Here is a 20,017-nt window from a genome sequence, read left to right as displayed (position 1 = left end):
CTGTTTGTTTGTTTTTAAATTAGAATCAGAAGGAACCAAGCAAGTTAACTAATGGAAATAAAGAAATGGAATTTGAAAGGCAAGGATTATTAACAGCTAAAAGGAAAGACTGTAAAGAGAAAACATTAAGCTAAGGAAACAGCACAAAGTACAAGTATAAAACAATACCACATGCAAATGTAAGGAACTGTGTATGGATAATTCAGAGGCAATTACTCTGAAAACATTTCTGGTTACTGGAGCTTTGGGTTGTGGGGCAGGGAGAAATACCTGGAAAATGAAAGCAATCGCCTGTCTTCCTTACTGCACACTTAGCACCCAGCACAGTGACAACTTGTGTAAGAATGTTTTCAGACAAACTATTTCTGTGATACGGTCACTTCCATGCCCCAGAAGCTCGTCAATGGCAGGATTGGTGGGGAAACTGACCTGACTGAAAAGAATGTATAGGGCATCGAACGGCTACAGCTCATCTGGCTGCAGAGGATGGGAAGCGCGAAGAGGGAACCAGCTCAGCTGAGCAGAACTGAGACCACCCTCGAGGTTTGCCTTTAACGTTCCTGTCTGCCAGCTCCTTCCCGACTTCTCCCCTCTCCGCGTCGTCCGTCCGGGGCAGCCCGGGGGTTAGCCGGGGCCGTTTCGCGGTGGTCCCGGGAAGCGCCCTGGGGGCAGTACGTCTGCTCTCGGGTCTCCCGCGCGCCTCCGCGAAGGTGCGGAGGTCGAAGCACGTTGCTGTGCGGCGCTGAAAGGTTCCAGATTTCGATTGGCGCGCGGGGTTCCTGACACCAGCTGGGATCCCGGGATCGCCTCTAGGACCCCTGTGGGTGTTCCCGTCCCCCCCGAGGATCCCCCTCCGCCAGCTCCAGTCCGCCAGCCACGTGAGGGGCGTCCCAGGGCCGCCGAGGGTCTCCGCGCCCCGGGGCACCGGGCGGCGCGCAGCGGGCGCAAAGGAGGAGGGGCGGGCGGCGCGGAGCCGGTGGGGGGCGGGAGCCCGGTGCGGGATTTGCCGCCTTCAGCTGCAGCAGCTGCAGCCGCGGCGGGAAGAGGGGTGGAGGGTGGTGAGAAGGGCTGGAGCCCGGGCCAGGAGGGAGGGGGCCGCGAGGCTGTGCCAGGAGGCCGAGGGGGGCTCGGCTCCCCCGCCCTCCTTCCGGGAGCGAGGATGCGGACTCTGAAACTGGCGCTGCTGGGCTGAGGCAGAGGCCGCGGAGTTGCGGCGCGCGGCTCGGGGAGCGTGTCTCTGAGCGCGGAGAGGCGGGAGGCGGAGGCCCAGGAGGCGGAGGCGGAGGGGAGAATGCCCGGAGCCGCCGCCGCCGCGATGCTGCCGGCTCAGGAGGCTGCGAAGCTGTACCACACCAACTATGTGCGGAACTCGCGGGCCATCGGCGTGCTGTGGGCCATCTTCACCATCTGCTTTGCCATCGTCAACGTGGTGTGCTTCATCCAGCCCTACTGGATCGGCGACGGCGTGGACACCCCGCAAGCCGGCTATTTCGGGCTCTTCCACTACTGCATCGGCAACGGCTTCTCCCGGGAGCTGACCTGCAGGGGCAGCTTCACGGACTTCTCCACGCTGCCCTCCGGCGCCTTCAAAGCCGCCTCCTTCTTCATCGGCCTCTCCATGATGCTCATCATCGCCTGCATCGTATGCTTTACCCTCTTCTTTTTCTGCAACACCGCCACCGTGTACAAGATCTGTGCCTGGATGCAGCTCACCTCCGGTGAGTGCGCGCTCACCTCCGCGGAGGCGGGGGCGCGGGCGGGCCGGGAGCCGCGGGAGTGCCGGGGGCCGGGCTGCGCGCGCCGCGGGTGCCGGGCAACTTAACCGCTCGCGCGTGGGGGCGTGGGGGCGTGGGGGCGTGGGGGCGTGGGGGCGCGAGCCCGGGGGCGGACGCCGGGGTTCCCCGGACCCGGCTCGAGCCCCCTGTCCCGAGGCGTTTGAGAACCTCCCAAGTGCCCGGACGCCGCCCACGGGGACCCGGCGGAGGCCGGGCGTTTGCTGGGCTGAGTCCCCTCAGAACTAAAGGCGCGGAGGGGCCGCGTCCGGAGCGCGCCGAGGGGCTGGGCGGGGACAGAGGCGGCGGGGCGGGGGTCAGCCTGCTCTGTCCCTCTCCCGGACGGGGTCTGTCGCGGCTCCCTGTGAGGGTGGGGTGGCTGGAGTGCAATTGTTTCTCTCTGGTCCGGGCAGTTATAAAATTTTTATCATGCATCTAGAAATGAATAAATCCTAATTGTTTTGGGTTTGACCCTTTTGGGAAAAATGTCGCTCGGAACTGTTCTGAGCCGGTCCCCAGCGTGAAGTCTTCGTTTACTTCCTCGTCACGGCAGCGGTGCTTCCATTCCGTCTTTAACCGGAGAGAATCAAGGTCTCGTTCTGGGGACGCGGCTTTAGGAAGATGGGCAGAGAGGAAAACCTGTTTCATTAGCATCCCCGGCCACCCTTTTCCTGTTGGTGAGAGATTGTTGCTAGCTGGAGAATAGGAAAGTATTTTTTCCTGAGCATCAAAGTTACTTTTAACCCAGAAAGGATGGGGCGCATTTCCTGGTGGCTTTGGAGAGTCTCGTGAAATAAAACCGGCTCCTTTCTCTACCTGGCGTGAAGCTGATTCCCTCTCTGCCAGCCACCTTGGGTGCCCTGCCTTCTAAAGGCAGACTCCATTCTCCTGCACTGGACACCCTCTTTTTCCAGCATTGTCGGGGTCCTTTTGATTTTATGGATGGTCTGGTGTCTTGGGCAGCCAATTTTCCTCATGTGTTTTGTTTTACTTGATTGCTTTCACACTTCAAAAATGTTACCTTCAAGATTTTGTAGTTATTCTTATGCTCAGGAAGGTTTTCTGGGGAGTAGAGATTTGACCCCTGAGTTTAGGAGTGTCCTCGGATGATTAAGTCTTTAAAGGTACTGGACAGGAGGGAGAAGGTTCATGATCTTGTACTGAGAGCTGGATGTAAGAGAAGCTGGTGGGAGACTAAGCCAGCATGGAAGTTCTTGCTTTGTATTAAGTTTGTATGAGCTGATTTTCATTTGCCATGAACTGTGAGTGTGTCCCATGTGAAAGGCAAGAAAAGAGCACCAGTAGAGCCCCCATACATATACCATTATCCCCCTGAAAGGTAAGCATTCTTTGCTTTCCCTTCTGTCCTTCCACTTCCAACTTCTTGAAGCACCAACCCCCCCCCCACTGCCACATACACACACACACACACACACACACACACACACACTATATTTTATATATAAATATATAGACTTTTATGGCTATTTCATGTGTGGACCAACTTTGAGATTTGGAATAAATTAATGTATTATAGTTGTTTTTGACACTTAATTCTTATTTGACTTTGAAGACAATAGGACATTGAGGATGCAGGATGCAAGATGCAGATGTTTTGGAAAAAGAGGTGACCCTGCACAGCTCATTTTAATTTTTCTTAGTTAAATGACCTATTTAGACTGGTGATTCAAATTAGATTGTTTTTCAAAGGTCTAAAAGTAATTTGCAGGTGATTTCTCAACAACATATTTCTAAATATTTTATTTTAATGAGGTTTTTGTACTCTATACCAAAGATTTGTTTTTTCTTTTTTCTTTTCTTTTTTTAAATATAGCTTTATTGATTTCAGAGAGAGGAAGGGAGAGGGAGAGAGATAGAAACATCGATGATGAGAGTCATTGATCTGCTGCCTCCAGCAGGCCCCCCACTGGGGATCGAGCCCTAAACCAACCAGGAATCAAGCAGAGATCTCCCGGATCATAGGTCCATGCTCAACCACTTAGCCATGCCGGCCGGGCATTTTTTCCTTTTAAAAGGAAAGAAAACTATCTTTGGAAAAGAATTACCAGCTTTGAAATTAACAAAATGTAACTATTACAATATTTTTTCTTCCTCCTGGAATAGAGTACACAAAAATAATTTATTCTGGGGTAGTGAAATATGACTTTTTTCAGAAATTTTACACAAATATATTAGCTTGTTTCCTATATGTCAGTGTAAAATGTGATGATAGCCTTTGTACTAAAGAAGATACAAGGACATGTACTTCGTTTTTGGAGCAGTACAGATCCTTAAGTTCTAGGCATAATTTTAATAGCCTTTATTTGCAGTTTATGTGGTATTTTATTTCTAGATAAACCACAGAAAGGCATAACTTTATTAATGAAGTATATTAATTAAAAAGAATGGATAATGACAATGGGGCAATTAAGAATCAAGTAAATTATATTCACAATTTTTTTTTAAGGAATGGGATATAGAAGATACTTCTGAAGAACTTCACATTTTACATGGTTTTGGGGAGTTTTGTTTTTAAGTCTCATGACACTAACAAGAAATTTAACATAATGTATTGTAAGTTACTTTCAGAGTTTAGTTTCTAGCATGTAGACTATTCCTTTTTAACGTTGAGACTTTTCAAGTATAATGTGCTAACTATGAAAATGAGACTTAATGTACCATTTGTTTAGAGACTGTTTAACCCTCATTGAAAGTCAAATGATTAACTTGTGTATTTAGTTATCTAGGCATTTTAATATAGTAACATCATTAATTAAAGTCAGGTAGACTATAAAATCCCATATGAAATGATACACTAAGGTGATGAGGCAGGAGATTTCCTTGTGGCAATACAACATCAAGTATTATTCTTTTTATGATTCTGAACAATAAACTAGAAAAAGTACTTAGTTTATTGGACCTGAAAATGATGTTGTTTTTCTATACGATTAACAGTGCTGTTATGAACACTCTCCCTCTTCCTTTTGCTCTCCCCTCTAAACCGTTAATAACCTCAGTGGAGTGAAACTACAGAATTAGGAGCTAACAGTCACATTACTTTGAATGTAATCCTATACTTATGGGCCATGCCTGATATAAAGACTGAAGACATAGAAATAATACATAAATAAATAACAACAATCAGAGATGCGAAATTTTCAAATCTATAGAGAAAGCTTTTTGAGAAGAAAAGAGAGACTTTTCTTCTGTCTGTATGATTTCTCTAACACTAAAAGAGGCAGATCTCTAATTGGTCGGGTAGAATAAAAAAGCCCAGAATTTTAAAAAAACCAAACTCAGGATGGAAAGGGAATTTTGTCGCTCTGGAAACTTGATTGTCTGCTTTCTTGGTTTGGTCCTTAAACAGTATTTTAGTCTGTTTCCAAGTCTCATAAGGTGTTATGTTTGTCTTACTGACTATAAGTCATGTCTTGAATTGTTTCCAGAAGCCCAAGTGTTAGCCATTATAGGCCAAGGAAATCTTTTTTTTTTTTTTTTTTTTTCAAATAAGCTAAAGCATTAAAGCAGAAATTAAGGTTTTTTTAAGACATCCACCATGGACTTCTTGGTTGAAGGCAGCAGATAAGGAGTTACTCTCTTCCACATGTGAAGAAGGGACACCTGATCCAGGTTGAATTTCCTTATTCACAGGGGTAAGGATAGGAGAAGGGGTTACAGTTGTCAGATCCCTTATATTTTGTCACTCTTAGTGTATCAACAAGAAAAACCACCAAGATGGCAAGTCTCTATGGCAGGGGGTAAGGGCTGAATTGCTAGACATTTTCCCTGACCTCCCAGCCTTAGTTTTCCCCAGCTGCTCTTAGCCAGCTTGTTATCTTAAATTTTATAACGTTGTCATTTAGGTGAGATGAGAATCACCAGAGGTAATAATCATTGCATTTCTTAGCCTGCAAGACTAGCCTTTGTATTGGTATACCATCTTATTTCATGGCACCTTGCTCTTTTTTATATATCTTATCAGCATTTGTGATAAGATGTGTTTGTGTATTTATTTGTTTAATGTCTGTCTTCTCCAGTACATTGAAAGTTTGATAAAGCCATGTTTGTCTTTCTTCATATAGCATAAAGGTCAAGATCATGGACAATGGAGTAAAAAAGATGTGAGTTTGAACCCTGACTCTGATAGTCACTGATTTGTGACCTGGGGAATTAATCTCTCTGTACTTCAGTTGCTTATCTGCAAAGTGGGCATATAGTTGTCCTTACCTCAAGAGAATGGTACAAGAATTAAATGAGCTAATGTATATACTGAGAATAGTGCCCAGTGCATAGTAAGGAAACACTATTTGAGAGTTAGGTTCTTGTGTTATTATTGTTGTATCCTGGCACACAATATGTATGTCTGGCACATAGTAGGTATGTTGAGTTAATGACTTTTTTAAAAAATGAACAATCAATGGGACAAAGAATGAAAGGAGAAAGGAGTGATATAAAATTTCCCACATGCCATGTTGAGAGGTGAATACCATATACTTTGAAAGCCATGGCGCTCATCCTTGTCATTGGTTTGTGGCATCAGCAGTAATCGTTCTAGAGGAATTCTTCCATTGACTGCAATGGTTGTGACTTGATAGCCTAATTCATGATGAGCTTATTCTCAAATGGAGACTTTTTTTGATGCATGTTTGTTATCACATTGTGATAGAATCAATTATATCTTAGAATTTAGCAAATTTTCCCTTATCACTTAGTTTCTCATGGAAAAAAATCACATTATTCAAAATTGAAGTTTGCGTAAGAATCAAAAGATTAGGCTTTTTTTTCATAAGAGCAGGCATCCTGGTCCACGTTGGCTTTCCTCATGTGCCTTCAGGAGCAATCCAGACAGAGGAGGATATGTCTTCCAGGTTTCCTCATTTCTCCTTTCTGGGCATCGTGCAGATGTGCTCTTCTTTGACCTGCCGGGGAGCCTGCCAAGCCTGCTCAGATGGGTGGCCCCGTGTGTGCAGAGCTATGATGTGAGTGCTCTGGAAAGGGAAGAAGATTGGGACTTTCTCAAGTGCAAACTCAGCATTCAGGACCAAATTCAGTTCCTACCAATGGCTGGTGCTGAGTAGTATGAGGGAGAGCTTGCCTCAAAGAGCTGCTAATCCATCCTAAGTTCAGTTACATAATGGCCATAGAGGGCTTTTTCATCTGCCAGAGCATTTTAAACATTCCCCAGATGCAGAGCAAGAATGTGTACCCTACTGAGAGCAGTTTTCATTTTCTAGCAACATATTCTACTTTTAAGAATTTTTTATTTACTAAGCCAAGCTTATAAAGAAGTGATTTGAAATGAGAATTTAGAAACTAGTGGGCTTTTTTGTTTTTGTTTTTGTTTGTTTGTTTTGCTTTTATGTAATGTGACAGGAATGTGACAATCGAAGAGAAGTTGGAAAATATTAATGTGAATATCAGAACAAATGATTTTTATAACAGATTTTGAGTGAATATGTGTGAAAAATGACAGGATCCATATAACTCATAACATATACTGTTAGGTGATTTTTTTTTTCCTTAATGCAAGGCTGCACATTTAACAGCTTTTATTCCTTGTAAAAATGTTAACAAGATGCTTATATACTTCTATAAATCATAAATACATACATACATACATACCTAACCAGAATGTGGCATCAGTGATTGGTGTTTATGTTTGGTATGAGGCTCTACCCAGTAAAGAGAATCCAGACGGCCAGGCCAGTATATTACATTTTATGTGCATACCTTAGAAATCTTTCAAACTGAGCAAAATTTAAAAAGATAAAGAAAAAGAAACAGCAGAGCCTATAGCTATAGTTGAAGTATGTGGCTCAGTGCACTTGTGTGTGTGGTGTGAAGAGATAAACTGCATGAAGAGGAGTAGAAAGAACTTCAGATCACACTGGTGTGAACCAAGACTACTTCAGGAAAATTCTAATTTGGGGGCTTAATAGCATGATAACTAGAAGAGATTTTTTTTTCTTTAAGATTTTTAAATAATGTATATTTTTTATTGATTTTTTTAAGAGAGAGGAAGGGAGAGGGAGAGAGAGATAGAAATATCAATGAGAAAGATACATCAATCGGCTGCCTCCTACCAGGGGTCGAGCCTGAAACCTGGGCATGTGCCGTGATGAGGAATCGAACCAGCGATGTCTTGATGCATTGGATGATGCTCAACCAACTGAGCCACACTGGCTGGGCACTAGGAGAGTTTAAAAGTGTAATTTCCATAATAGATTTGAACTTTGGGGGTCAGTACCAGCTTTAATTAATGTGATTTTTCCTTATAATGTGTAAACTGGAATTTTTATTGGATATGAGAAAGGCCAAGGAGCTGACTTTTATTTTTAACAACAACAAGAAAATAATAATGATGGAAAATAAGAGGCTGGTTTATTTAGCAAATAGTAGGTAGATTATTTGATGACTTAAACATAAAGCTGTTATGAAAAGTCGCTGAGGCATTTTAAAAGAGAAATAAACAAAATCAACCTCTTCCAGAATACTAAATATTCACATCATTCATATCATGAAGCTCTCAAATTATGGCCACTATTCTATGACGCTCCTCCTGCACAGGGTCATTGTACCTTTCATAGTTAAATTGTCCTAACTGTAATCTTGAGCACATTTCTCATCTCTTTTCCTAAAGTAAAACAGAAAAATGAGTGGCTTGCAAGAGGAAGATAAATAATTTTTCAATCAGTCTAGACATGATTCTTATTGAACTTCTCTTGGGCAGAATGAAAGAAGAAAACAAACCTTTCTGAAATAGAGTTGCTAGCATGGAATTGCCAAATGGGTCTTGCAAACCTGGATTCTGACATCTTGTCCAGCCTAATGAAACCAGGTCTGTGCCTGCAGGGTAGGTGTGTCTGTGTTTCATAGGAGAAGAGATTGTAAATGATAGGCTGAGTGAAGTTAGCCTAATTGCATAAAATTTTGAGATTATGGCTTATCAATGAAAGAGCTAGTGGAAGAGTAGTGAAAGGTAGTAAAATGGGTGATAAATAATTATTTATTAGAAAAGAGGCCTTAGCTCAGAATCAGACATGTCTAACTTAACCAATCAAGAGCGTTCTCCACATTTTTTGCCCTATTAGAAAACAGTGACAGACAGGAGTTTGAAGGAAATTCAACTCTAGCTTCAGTACTGAATGCATCATAGGCCCATTTACTTAATGTCTAGAGACTATTTGTGGAAATAGTCTGTGTGGGGAGTGCCCTGCATATCCCTTTTTGGTTTTAATGAAGATCAAGAGTGAGGGTGCAAAATCAAAAAGGGAAATGTGTATTAGCACTGTGAGAAGGCTCAGTATTTGAAAACCATGCAAATATATCCAGCTGTGCAGAATGATGAGGATTAGAAGAGTGACTCCAAAAACAAATGAAGTATGAGTAAAAAAGACTCAGGGAAATTCAAGGTGGAAAAGCCTGTGGAATTTGATAACATCAAAAGCCTATTGAATTTGATATAATCAATGGCTTACAAATGTATGTACGGGACAGGCAGAGAGCTGGAGTATGCATTACAGTGCAGAGCTGTGTGAAAACCCCAATTATCAAGAAAGAAAAATTATGGCTCCACCCCCTCCCCAATAATGGATTCTAAGATCAAGGAATTCAAAGTTCTTGTATGGCAGATGGGAATATGGAGAAGGACTGAGATGAGCCAACCCAAGAAAGAAAAGGTCACTGTAAAATTCGCTAAAACGCATTCTATAGTTTCTCTTTGAAAATCTGGTTACAGATTATGAAACTAAATTGATTTCCATAGTTCCTTTAATGGGGAAAGGGGACCTACAGTGGGCATCTAGGGTAAATATATTTACAGGATATTTTAAGAACATGTATAGTACAAGTACAAGCTAGACTGAGTTTATCTAAGATTCAGATGAATAATAACCAGCAATATTGTAGATCTGTAGAATACCAAATATGAGTTAACTGAATAGTCACATTTTAATCAGTTAACTGGGCAAGGTGTACTGACTAATTGGCATTTTTTGAAAACCTTCATAGGTAAAGGAGTGCTGTACTGCAGTGTTTTACAAATATGGTTGGCGACACTTTGATGGGTCATGATACCAATTTAGTATGTAATGATCAGCATTAAAATTTGGATTAGAACAGAATAGAAAATATGAATACAATATAGATAACAAAGGTTTTATGAAACCTTCATTTCCTAAAATATTTACATATGTGTGTATGGACTAGATTGCAATGTATAGTGTAGTACTTACTGTGGGCTGCATTCAAAACATTTGAAAGACACTATTCCAGGCAAATGATAATATAGTATGAATTTTTGCACCAATTTATAGGTAATTCTATATTATAGGGTAGAGTCAGTAAAATATGCTTAACTTAAGCAATTTGAGACATTTTGCTTTGGTTGCCTTTTCTCACCTCCATTAATGACTTTTACTGCTAATGTACCCCAATTAGAGTATGGGTTGATTGAAAATAAGAATTATTTTCCAGATGTGATTTCATTGGCTATTCATATATAAAAATGACATGGTCCACCTCTAAGCAACAATTGCTCCAAGCAAACATTTTAAAAAGTATACTTAACCAGTACCAAATGGATATACCTTTAGAAGGTGGATGGATAGTAAAACTTATTTATAAATAATAATGGTAAATACTAACTATTGAGCAACTATCTTTTGAAAAAAACTTTAGTATATTTAACCTTCACAATAACCCTACAGGTTTAGTTTATAATACCTATTTTTGCAGATGAAGAAATTGAGGCTTAAAAATTGTTCACAGTCACAGAGCCAGTAAGTGGTTTGAACTAAAATCAGATTCTCCCCCTGCCCTGTAGCATAATACCTTGGAGTCTGAGAAATTAAGTCTTGCCAAAATTACACCTTGGAAAAATTGACTAACACACATCTGATTCTCAGTGTGGTGCTATTTCTACCACTTTCTTTTGCCTCCCAACTTAATTTACATTTGTTTAGTATAAGTCTTCCATATGCACTTGCACCATTCTATATAACATGAAGGGAAAGAACTGCTGTCTACAGGGAAAATAGTTGTCTACATGTTTACCAGATTTCCCTCTTCAAGCATGCATAGGCGTAATGAGGTACTCCTCATCCTATCCTTTTCATTTCCCAAACCCAGAGTCTGGGTGGGTGGTTCTTTGCCCACACTGTCCCCTTGGTTATATCTCTGATCTCATTGCTGTTAATCTTTGGCTGTGCATTCTACAGGACAAGGGCAAGTGTCAGCATTACTGGCTCTGTATCATCTGTTCCTGCCCTGAATCAAATGCAGAAACATTCTTAATAGATTTGCTTATTGATGTTGGTGGTGAAAGTGGTGATGTGAATAGGATCACCAAGTCACAGACACCGTTCCAGAGAGGGTAATAAGAGACCTGACAGCTTCTGGAGGCATCAGAGTTGGGAAGTGGGTTGTAAGATTTGTATCTTGACTTGGCCACTTATTGACTGGATGATTTTGGCCAAGTTATCTAACTACTCTTTTTTTAATTTTTAATATATCTTTATTGATTTCAGAAAGAGGAAGGGAGAGGGAGAGAGAGAGAGAAACATCAATGATGAAAGAGTCGTCATTGATCGGCTGCCTCCTCCATGCCCCCACTGGGGATCGAGTCCACAACCCAGGCATGTGCCTTGACTGGGAATCAAACCCTGATCGCCTGGACCCTAGGTCGATGCTCAACCACTGAGCCATGCCCAGCCTGGCACTACTCTTGACTTTTCATTTTTTAATGCTATTTTTCTAAGTTGTATGTAATTGTATTCCCAATACTAAGAGATTAAAAGTTTTCAACATTAAAAATATGTCATCTGTTAACCAATTGTTTCTGAGCATTTACCAACAAAGTAAATGTTAGGAAAATAAAAAATAGGGTGAAATTAAAGCAGAAGGCAAGTAGGGTGTAATCCTAGACAAACACATGGGTATCCAGAATTAGATTTCCTCAATATAATGACCTTAAATAAAAATACCTATCTTCTGTGTTCTTAAGATTATTAAATTAATCCAGGTAAAACACTTACAAGTATAACTAGCACATACTAAGTAACTCAATAAATTTTAGCTATGATTACTGCTGCTACCATTAAAGAGAACAAGGCTGGAGGAGTGGTTAGTATTAAAAAAATTTAGACAGAAAAATTAAACTCACCATGCCCAATTTAAGGGACAGTTTTGTTTCACAACTTGTATATGCCAGACATACCTTGTTCTGTGGATCTAGAAAGATAATGGCTATGAAATTCTTTTAGAAACTGCACAGTGTTGTATAAATGCCACTGTGATTCCTATAATGGACATTGTACATTACTAATAAACACCATATTCAGTTAAGGGTTTGATTTGGTGTTAACAGGGTCTAGCTCTTCCATTTTATTTGTCTAGAGTAATGACTCAAAGTAACACAAATGTATTTTGGAGATGATTTTAAACTGTTTAATAATTTCAACTGAACAAACTTGGGGGGAAAAGCCATGTTTTAAAGTCATTGTGAGTCAATCATTTGATTATCTTAAGACATAAGCACGTAGGCGTTCTTAAGTTTCCCCAAGCGATAGGGAAATGACCAAATTATTTCTTCTTCACACTTACCAAAAGCAAAATGGAATATTCTCAACTTGTAATAACATCATATAACAACAGGAACAAATCCAAAGCAGCATTTTTTCTGTTTTAAATGTAGCTGTAATGTTTTGAAAATTGCTCCTCAATATTATATCTGCGAATCTTTATTTTTCTTCCCAAGCATAGAAAGCAGTGATTTAAGATTCTCTGACTTATGCTCAAATGAAATTATATTGCTGTTTTTCATTAACATGTCAATTTCTTATAATTCTTTAGCTTTTCTAAAGAAGCTTAAAAAAACAAACTTCAACATTGCTTCTTATTAATATTTTCCTTTCAGGTTTAAAAACATCAGCTTATTATAAAATGAGACTATCAGTTTGTTATTACTACGTCTATGACTATGACCTAAGCCACCGTTGAAAAATGAACAAATGAACATTCTCTGCTCTACATATTATCAATATTCCTTTTATGGTGACTACCGAGAGTTGATATTGACAAGGGAACTTATTAACTAGGCATCTTGAGAGATGCTGGTAAAGAGATGTTGGTGAGCACAGCTGGATAGTCTCCCATATGCATCCTGTAGGTCACAGCGAACAGCTCTGCTCTTCCAAAAATTTGGTCTTCTGCAAAGGGGTTCTCTAGCAAGATGAGCTAGGATGGGGAAATGGGCAGGATCTGCTCAGAAACTTAGTTCACTTTACTGAGGACCCCTCCATTCACTGCAGGATGGGCTCTAGAGGGAGCTCCAGCCCTGTCATCTTGTGCTTATCAGAACTTCGCCTTCTATAGGGTCAGGTCCAGAGTCATTTTCACCCTGACACTACTTATAAGATAACATTTTAGAAGATGGAGGGCAGAAGAGAAAATATGAAGATTGAAAAAGAATGAGAAAAGGGATTTATCCAGAATACATGCAGTAGGAGGAAAGCTCTTTTTACCTACAAGGAAAAAGCCAACTCCTCCTGGACTTTCCTACAGCACATTGTCTTGATATAAATTCTTTTAAATTAGTCTCTATAACTTATCTGACCTTCTGAGCAGCTTTTGTGACTCTAGAGTGGCCTACTTTTTTAGAGGACTCATTGACATGGTGGTCTTCGATCGGAACATTTTAACTGTTGTTTCTTCGCCTGGAGATGGACACTTTGTAATAACTGGGACATCACTGGAGAATTCAAAAGAAGATGAGGGATTCAGAACTACAGGATTCTAAACAACCATTTGATCTTGGTGGCCACGAACTATGCATTATGGTTGCATTTCTGCAGCAGCCCAAACATGTTTTGCAAATGAAAAATGAAATTCCATTTCTTGGGAAACTTTAAGGACTTTTCAGAATTTAAAAATAATATTTTTGGTAACTCAGAACATGGACCCCAGCCACAGGCAAACAATACTTCGCAGGATCAGGATAAAAAACTGGGTATCTAATTTCATTACTAGCTTCTACCTATCATATTCAGTCTCCATTTCCTTAAAAACAACAGCAAAAAAGAAGGAATGAGTGACTGCTTTCTCCCTAGCCATTGCAATCAGACACAGTCATATGTTGTGATATAGCATTGGTCACTAGAAGCCACTCAAAACACAAATTCTGTTCTTTTTTCTTTTCTCTCTGAAAAATGAGACCTGAGCTCAATCCAGTTGCTATTTTATCTCTTTGGGAGCCTGAAGTGCAGAAAGTTCATTAGAGGAAAACTTCCAAAAAGCACACGTTCTTGCTCAACATCAAGCCTTTCTTCCCATCTCACCCTCAAAAACATTATTTATAATCCTCACCAGAATTCCTCGTCGGTAGACCAATGCCCCACTCTGGCCCCAGTGTCCACTGAAGTGTCTGTGCTTAAACAAGCCAAGCAGAAAATTGGAAACTGTACTGATCCTGCAGTTCAATACAGCACCCTAGCAATGTGGTGGGACCTCTTAGAATTTGGGAGCTGATTCAATGTGCATAGAACAAAGGGGAAAAATTCTGCAATTGATGTGAGCTCATTTGTCAAGGACTGTTCCCTTCCTTTGAGTACTGCTAAAGAATTGATTTTTTTTTTTTTACAAAAAGTCTCTCAATCTAATGATTGAGAGGTGGTCCCTAAAAACTAAAGTTTTAATTGTGAGATTTTTTTCAAGTGATAGAACGAGCCTCATATATAATTTTTCTTTCTTCAAGTTTCATGCTGACATGAGAATTTTTTTTCAAATGTGTTAAAGTATTATCTGTTTAATATAGAAATATGACTTATATGAAGGCAAGCTTGAACTTATGTAATGAAAGAGAAGATGATTTAAATATCTTTTGTAATTATAATGTTATTTAGCCTATCATTCTGGTTTTGTTTAATATTTGCAAAATGAATTGTTTCAGTTCATCTGCAAGCATCTTATGAACAATATATTTTACATTTGTGTGCATGTTCCTGTGTGTGTATTTGTGTGTATGGTTTAAAGAATAATATAAAATGACCATTTGTGTGTCTGCCACCCACTTTTCTGATTATATTCACCCAGAGAGGTAGCCATTTTCCTGAGTTTTGTGTTATTAGCCTACATTCCTTATTATACTAATGTACATATACGTGTAATATATATATATACATCATCTAATACACATTAGTGTACATATTCCAAAGTAACACATTCTTTGCTTTTTATCTTTCTATTTTTAAAGGAAATGTTTTTAATATTTCATCATTTAGTATGACATATGGAGTAGATATTTTTTCAAATACTATTTATTTGGTCAAGGAAGTTCTGTTATATTTCAACATTGATAAGAAGTTTTTTAGATTGTGAATATACGTTGAATTTTATTGAATGCATTTTCTGCATCTGTTGAGATGACCAAGTAACTTTTCTGTATTAATATATATTGATGAAGTGAATTATAATACTAGATTATCTAATGTCAAAATAATCCTGCATTTAAAAAACAATACCACTTTGATATATACTGTGAGTCTCAGTCTCTAATAGTTTATTTAATATTTTAAAAAGTATTTTCATGAGTAAGGTTGGTCTTTATTTTTTTTCTTTGTCTTACTGTCTGTATCTAGTTTAGGCATCATGATTATGTAAGATTCATAAAAGTAGTTGAGAAGTCTCTCTTTTTCAGTTTTTGAAAGAATTTGTGGCAATTGTAATAATCTGTTCCTTGTATGTTTAATGGCATTATCTTATAAAACTGTCCAGGCCTCATATTTCTTTGTAGGAAGATTTTAAACTACTGCTTACATTTGTTTAATGGTTATAGAATCATTCAGATTTTTATTTTTATCTTTAATCAGTTTGTAAAGATATATTTTTCTAAGAATTTTTCCATTTTATCTACATTTTCAAATTTATTGGCATATAATTTTTCATACTCTTACAATCATATGAGTTGTTTATTGATGTCTTCTCTGTTTCCTTTAGCTCAATTTTGCCAAAAGTTTGCCAGAGTTATTAGTCTTTATAAAAGAGCCAACTTTATCTTTGTTGTTCTTCTCCATTACCTTCTGTTTTATAGCATTAATTTTTGCTTTTATTTTTATTTCCTTTTTGTCTATTTGCTTTGGGTTTATTCTCTTATTCTTTTCTAACTTCTTAATTTGGTTACCAAACTCATTAATTTTTAGCTGTTACAAACTTATGAAAAACTGCTTATCTAGAGGGAGACTTCTTTAGACATCATCCTTAAAAGTTTTGATCAGGAATTACATGTAACCAATCTCAAGCATAACCTAAAAGGAAAAAAAAAAGATGCTCATGAAAGAAAGCTCAAGTTACTTGTTAAAATATTTACAAATATTATGGTGGTATGGTTTATACAAATTCAATATAAATAATATTGAATGTATATTCAATATATTTAATGTTCTCTTTTTCTTATATGAAGTAAACATAATCAATGTTCTTGCAAAGTTTACATATAGATGTTCCAAAATACCCTCCCATGTATTCTAGCAATTGCTGTTGTACTAATATCACTTTTAAATTGTGTCATGAAAAAGATGAGTAGAAAACTCTAAATCACTAACATTCAGCTGGTGCCACCAAGGTCAGTGTCAGCTTTGTTGTGCATTTGATTCTTTGGATTCTTGCTTTGTCTTTTTTCTTACCTTTAAGGATTTCTCTTACAGTCAGCTCAGCCATGTGTGTTAAAAAGTGTTCTGGATTTTTATGCAGAATTTTGAGGTGTTCTATTTGAGAGGGTTTTTTGGGGGGAGTAATATGTCTGCCATATTGCCTAAGATGTAAATCCCATGAATAATATTCAGTTGACTTTGCTTAGGTTAGTTCTATAGCCACATAAACTCCAAACTTCAAAGTGCCAGTCACCAATTTATGTCATTGCTAACAGAGGCACAGGATCAGAGAAATGTGAATTGATGTATGCAAACTAATTATAATTTCTGAGCCTACTACTCAAAACTCATAAATCTCCCACAGTGAGTTAGTGTCATATTTTTCTGAGATGAGATATATATTAGGAGCAAAGGAATGAAGGTCTCTACTTTCAATGGTATATGCTACAGTGTAATGCAGTAGATTTCCTTTAGTTTTAATATGAAAATACCAGGTGAAATCACAGAAATACTGTAATTTGGGTTCTCAATCCTTTTTTTATTCTTTCATTCATTAATTTACCCTTCCTTATTGTGTGTCTGTGATGTGTATTAGAGACTAAAACACTTTCTAATATTTAGGATTTCTTTGTGATTGGCTCTCTTCTTAGGTTTGGAAAGAATTTTTTATCACTAATAAGAGAACTGGAGGCAGCTGTACTATACTAGATAAGTGCACAAGCTCTCAAACGTCTGGGTTTGTGTGGTGGTTGCTTCATTTACAAGGTCGTCGTATGACCTAGGGACAGTGTTTTGGCCTACCTGTGCCCTAGTTTCCTTGTCTGTAAAACAAGGATAAATATAGTACCTATCTCATGTCTGGAACACAGAAAACACTCATAAATGTTAGGTATTAGCATCAACTTCGCCATCATTGGCATCATTATCATTGTCATCACTGTCGAAAGGCAGTCCCAGAAGGAACAAAAAGAAGTAAAGGACCTAGTATGTTGCTGTTCTATATAAACTTCACATAACCTCATTATTTTATTTCTCTTCTAATCTAGAAAAGAAATCATGTACATATTGGAGCTGTCAATTCATTGCTACTCCATTTTAAAAAAAATATATATCTTTATTGACTTCAGAGAGAGGAAAGGAGAGGGAGAGAGATAGAAACATCAATGATGAGAGAGTCATTGATTGGCTGCCTAGCCCGCAACCCGGGCATGTGCCCTGTCCGGGAATTGAACCTCGATCTCCTGGATCCTAGGTTTGTGTGGGGGCTGATGATAGCGAGAGAAGAACAGAAGAAGCTGTGGAACTTCCCTGCAGTGGGTGCCCTTTGGGCCCTCTTTTGGGGTTGGAGATTGAGATCTGTAGAATAGCATTAGGGCTCATGCAAGAATTGTAGTCTTTAGCAATTGCAGCTCCTTTTGACCTTCTTACTGGAAGTTTCTTGAGGGCAGGGATCATGGCTGTTTTCGTCACCATGGTACATTTAGTGCCTAGGTAGGATGCTTGTTGTAAATTTGCCTTATCTTCCAATGCACTAACTTATACCGCAACTCAAAGCTTTATTCTAGGAAGTGGTATAAAAACAAATTCTCTGCTCTTTTTAGAGAAGGGGTCAACATAGTGATTTTCCCACAGAGTCAGTACAACTGAGTATCTTATTATTTCTGTATGATTTAAGCTCTACTCAAGAAAACAGGTCTTATTTTTATGGTTTATAAATTTTTACCTTAACGCAAAGAATAAAAATGTTATAGAACCAAGTAAACACTAACATACATATAAAGTTGTTTTCAAACATATTATTTTCCAAAAGAAATTATTTTGGTTCTCAGCCTTTAAAGTAACAACCATAAAATCTTAGAGTAGAGCAAGGTGGAAAGATCTAGAGGACAAAGGAAAATACAAAAAAACGGAGAGCAGTATAATTCAAGGAGCTAAACAGATGGGACTGGCATGTGATGGAGCAGCAGTAATCTTGTGCAGTTTCCACTATCCCTGCTCCATTTACAGACATTTATATAATGGTTGCAAGAGGAGAACTGATCAGGTAACGTCTAATCAGGGAACCAAAAACCCTTTTGTTCCTTCTCCTCCCCCGCCTCCTTCTATTTCTTTGCAAATTTAGCTTGACATTCAAATTCTCTGGGAAGGAGAAAAAGCATGGAGTTTATAAATGAAAAAATCTATATAGGTAGGGAAAGACCATTTTATTTGGAGCGTAACAAAAAGACAATACAAAAAAAATTAATTCAAGCCTCCTTTAAAATACAATAACATCAGTTTGCTGATTCCGAGGGCAATAATAAAGTGATGTCATAAGATATATTTCATAATCATTTTTTTCTTATAAAATAATTGTTTTACCTTTTTCACTGTTGTAAGTTTTTAAAAAACATAAATAAACCCTCAGATATAAGAAAATATGTAGAATCTAAGGTGTAGTTGTAAGGTTGATATTGAAGGAGAACAGTTTTGGGAAATGAATTTTTCTCTATGGTAAACTCCAGACATAAACGGATCCCTTTCATGATATTGCTCAGTTACATTGTTCACAAGGCTTCTTTAAGAAGATGCTCCTTGTCTTTGATTTTGAAATGACTTTGTGATGTCTGGCTGCTATGGCAACTGCTATTTTATTAAAGAATAACATTTATAATCAACTAAAATTGTCAACTTGTTGGCATGCTACTTTAGATTTCTTTTATATTTGCTCTATTTTCTGACTTATCGCATATTTGATATAATCTTACGTTTTGGAAATGCCTATATTTCTGTATGTTTATTTACATATTAGATTAATATTGTTGTTATGTCTAAGGATTCAATGTTATTGCAAAGTCAACTCCTTTTGCCCACAATAGTAGCATTTACTGTAGCTCACTATGTACAATTCCAGTGTACTACATATTACCTCATGTAATCCTCATAAAATCTATGAGGTGCTATTTATTCTTGTTGCTGTTCTCTTTCCATTGATGAGGAAATTGAGGCACAGATTGATTAAGAAATGTTGCCAGGAACATACAGCTAGAACTGTGCTGTCCAATCTATAGTTACCTCTAGTTACATGCAATTACTTAAATTTAAATTTTAGTTAAATGGCATTAAAAATTTAGTTGCTCAGTCACACTAGCCACACTTTGAGTGCTCAATAGGTCCATGTGCTCAATAGGTCCATATATTGGACATTGCAGAACAGAACATCTCTATCATTGTAGAAACTTCTATTGGACGGTGGTGTTGAGGAAGCAAAGCCAGGCTTGAACCGAGGTGGTGTGGTCCCAAGGTTCATACTCATAACTGCTACACTGAATTGCCTTATTTTCCCCCTCTTAACTATAAAGGGACTAGTATCAAAATCTATAAGTTGATGTTAACTTGAAGGATAAAGGGCAAGATTAAAGAGTAAAGCCTGAATGGAAGATTTATCCATTCATTCCACAAATCTTTACTGAGCACCTGCAGAGTGACAGGTACTGTTCTAGGTGCTGTTGATACAGCAGGGAACCAAACATGGATTCTCTGACTTCACAGAACTTACATTCTACTGGTGCAGACAAACACAAACAAATAATGAAATACCTAATATATCAGGTGGTGATA

General features: G+C 38.7%; 1 protein-coding gene across 3 annotated transcripts in view; it reads left to right on the top strand.

The window, feature by feature from the left end:
- The first annotated feature begins 969 nt into the window (after positions 1–969).
- LHFPL3 (LHFPL tetraspan subfamily member 3) overlaps positions 970–20,017 on the top strand; it is a 567,539-nt gene continuing 548,491 nt past the window's right edge. Inside the window, exon 1 of one of the 3 annotated variants that reach the window (XM_081146480.1) lies at positions 970–1,718. In XM_081146480.1, the coding sequence (XP_081002606.1) occupies positions 1,292–1,718 (427 nt within the window). In that variant the 5' untranslated portion in view covers positions 970–1,291. The remainder of the gene's footprint in view (positions 1,719–20,017) is intronic. The other 2 variants (XM_081146478.1, XM_081146479.1) reach the window with 2 other exon arrangements.

This window comes from Miniopterus schreibersii (assembly GCF_964146895.1).
Source record: "Miniopterus schreibersii genome assembly, chromosome: 9".
NCBI classification, from domain to species: Eukaryota; Metazoa; Chordata; class Mammalia; order Chiroptera; family Miniopteridae; genus Miniopterus; species Miniopterus schreibersii.
The sequence above is the reverse complement of the archived record's forward strand: the minus strand, read 5'-3'. Positions and strand labels throughout refer to the sequence as shown.